Source organism: Coturnix japonica, chromosome 1 (assembly GCF_001577835.2).
Source record: "Coturnix japonica isolate 7356 chromosome 1, Coturnix japonica 2.1, whole genome shotgun sequence".
In the NCBI taxonomy this organism is placed as follows: Eukaryota; Metazoa; Chordata; class Aves; order Galliformes; family Phasianidae; genus Coturnix; species Coturnix japonica.
Window position 1 is genome coordinate 18,079,527 of NC_029516.1, and position 2,437 is coordinate 18,081,963.

General features: G+C 49.6%; 1 protein-coding gene across 1 annotated transcript; it reads left to right on the top strand.

The window, feature by feature from the left end:
* The first annotated feature begins 843 nt into the window (after nt 1-843).
* Nucleotides 844-2,431, top strand: LOC107308525. The gene is made up of 2 exons (XM_015852484.2): nt 844-1,211; nt 1,519-2,431. The coding sequence occupies exons 1-2, from the start codon at nt 1,145-1,147 to the stop codon at nt 2,322-2,324; spliced, it is 873 nt and encodes a 290-aa protein (XP_015707970.1). The 5' UTR covers nt 844-1,144; the 3' UTR covers nt 2,325-2,431.
* Nucleotides 2,432-2,437: the final 6 nt, after the last annotated feature.

Sequence of the window (2,437 nt, forward strand, 5' to 3'; positions counted from 1 at the left end):
AGACTGTAAGAGAAGTTAGGTTTTCTGACATCAGATGCCTCACTACGTGAACAAGGAGGTTTTCTGACATCAGATGCCTCACTACGTGAACACCTGCATGCCTGCATGCTGAAGAACTTCAAGATTGATATCTGGCCTCAGATTCCTCTACTGACACCCTACTGCTGTCAATGGATTCTCCTGGGCTTGCTGCTTGAGACTTTTTTTTTATTTGTGGGGATAGAGCTTGGCAAGGGATACCAAAAATCCAGTAGGGGGACCGTGTTATCTGGGAAAGCTGACAATGTTGGCTCCCAAACATACTGCAGTAGTAAGTGTTATGAAAAATATCACTCGAGCTCAACGCCCAAAACGTTCGATAAATACATTGGATCAGGTTTGTGGGGATGAGGTTCGGTTATGGGGTCCCACGGTGTTATGGTTTTGCAATTTGGTTGGTGTTGGTATTCCACATCAGAACACCATGCCGCATAATGGGAGAAAAGGGGACAAGTTATTTTTTTCTGTGGACTGCCTTAAATGGGCATGTGAGGAGGGGCACCGGAAGGGAAGTGAGGAAGGGGACGGGGTTGCTGGCCTGGCTCCCTGCGAGGAGACAACGTGGTCAGAGCTTCCTGCCTTCCACAGCTCCATCGGTGCGATTGGGGACTTGGTATTCTCTTTGTTGAAACTCTCTTGTTGTTGTTTAGCGTTATTAGGTTATTAAACTGCCATTCGTTCTCAGATCACCTTTTTTCTCCTTCATTTTTCTGTTAGACCTAATCACAATCTCCCTTCCCTTCCTCTCTCCCAAAACGCACGTGGCCGGGCCGGGCTGCGCTGCACTGTGCCGTACCGTGCCGTGAGAGAAAAGGGGGGGGGGGGGAGGCTTTTGTTCCTGCTGCCCCGGGTTTGTGCCCACTGTCCCGGAGTGAGCTCTAGAGAGAACTCTGTGACACTTTTGGTGGAGAATGCAGGCAAGGCTCTGGGCAATGTTTTGGGCAGTAATTAGGTGTTTTTTTTCAGCAGCCCTGTATGTAGGGCTGATAGTCCCTAGGTTCCTGTGGTCCTGGCTTAAGGACATCCTGATGATGGGGTAGGGGTAGATTTATTAAGCCGACGGCTGACAGGGATAGAGATATCTGCCTGGCTCCCTTCCAGACTAATGAACATCACAGGCACTGTGCTCGAACTGGCTCACGAATGCTCTGAATTCCTTAAGTATGACTGGGGTGTTGTGGGGATACAAGAAAAGCTGTTCAGAGCAGCAGCTGTGGAGCAAGATAAACAGCATGGGAACCAAGGACACCTCTGCAAGGAGAAGAAGAGTCTCACAGCTCTGATTGGTTATGTGCCTGCATGGACAGTTGAAAAGTGTTTTGTAGAATGCTTTGTTGACATGTAAGATGTTTGGGAAAGTTGTAAGGGCGGATGGGAAAGTTAGAAAATAACAACTTGTGAAGGTATATAAGGGATGTGAGAACTTGTAATAAACGATTTGGATCATTCACATCTGAGTCTGTGCCGAGTCGCTGCAGGGTGTCAAATGGGATACTGTGTTGTTAGTCTCTCTAATTGCAGTAGTTCACTATAAAGTGCAGAGAGACTTGCAAAGAGTAGTGCAGAGAGTCTCAGGAAAAGGGCCAGAAGCATCGGGACCCCCAGTATCAGGTAATCTCACCCCTGAACACCAGAGGGACCTTGGGAAATTAATAGAACTGGTGAGTGAGGGTGGGAGATCAGGGGGATCTCAGAACGAATGGCTTATGAAAAAGATAGAGAGTCTCGAGAATGAGATCCAAACCCTAAGGGGAAGGCAACAAGTTAATCCCAGCCGACCACAGGAAGCACCAGCATCAGTGTCAGTCGCCCCAGTGGAAGGCCAGAGATGGGAACGTGTGTCCTCACGTCTGGAACGGATGGAGGAAGTAGAGGAAGATCCGGGCGAGGGACCCTCCCCAAAACCACCAAGGAAGGCAACTCAGAAGACTAACAGACATGGAGAAGATAGTGACGATGAAGGCCAGAGATGGGAACGTGTGCCCTCACGTCTGGACCGAATGGAGAGAAAACAAGACAACATGCAGAAGAGCTGGTCTGCGGCAAGGAACCACAGTGAACCTGTGGCAGTCTCAGCCATCAGACGCAAACGCACGCCTGTCCGAGTGAAGGACCGCAGTGAGCCTATGTCACGTGGTGCCATGTGGAACTACCTGCGTGACCATGGAGAGGATATGAGGAAATGGCATGACAAACCCAATTTTGCACTGCGAGCACGGGTAAGAGAATTGCAAAAGAGGTCAGCCACTACTGAGGTTGCCTCTACCGCTGCAGACAATCAATAGAGGGGCCCTGCCCTCAGCCAGGGGGGGGAGAGGGATAATAGAGTGTATTGGACTGTGTGGATTCGGTGGCCTGGCACATCAGAACCACAAAAATATAAAGCACTGGTGGATAC

Coding starts and splice junctions, on each gene's coding strand:
- LOC107308525 (XM_015852484.2), top strand. CDS start 1,145: ATGAACATCACAGGCACTGTGCTCGAACTGGCTCACGAATGCTCTGAA. Junction 1,212..1,518: donor ATTCCTTAAGTATGACTGGG/GTGTTGTGGGGA, acceptor AGTCGCTGCAGG/GTGTCAAATGGGATACTGTG.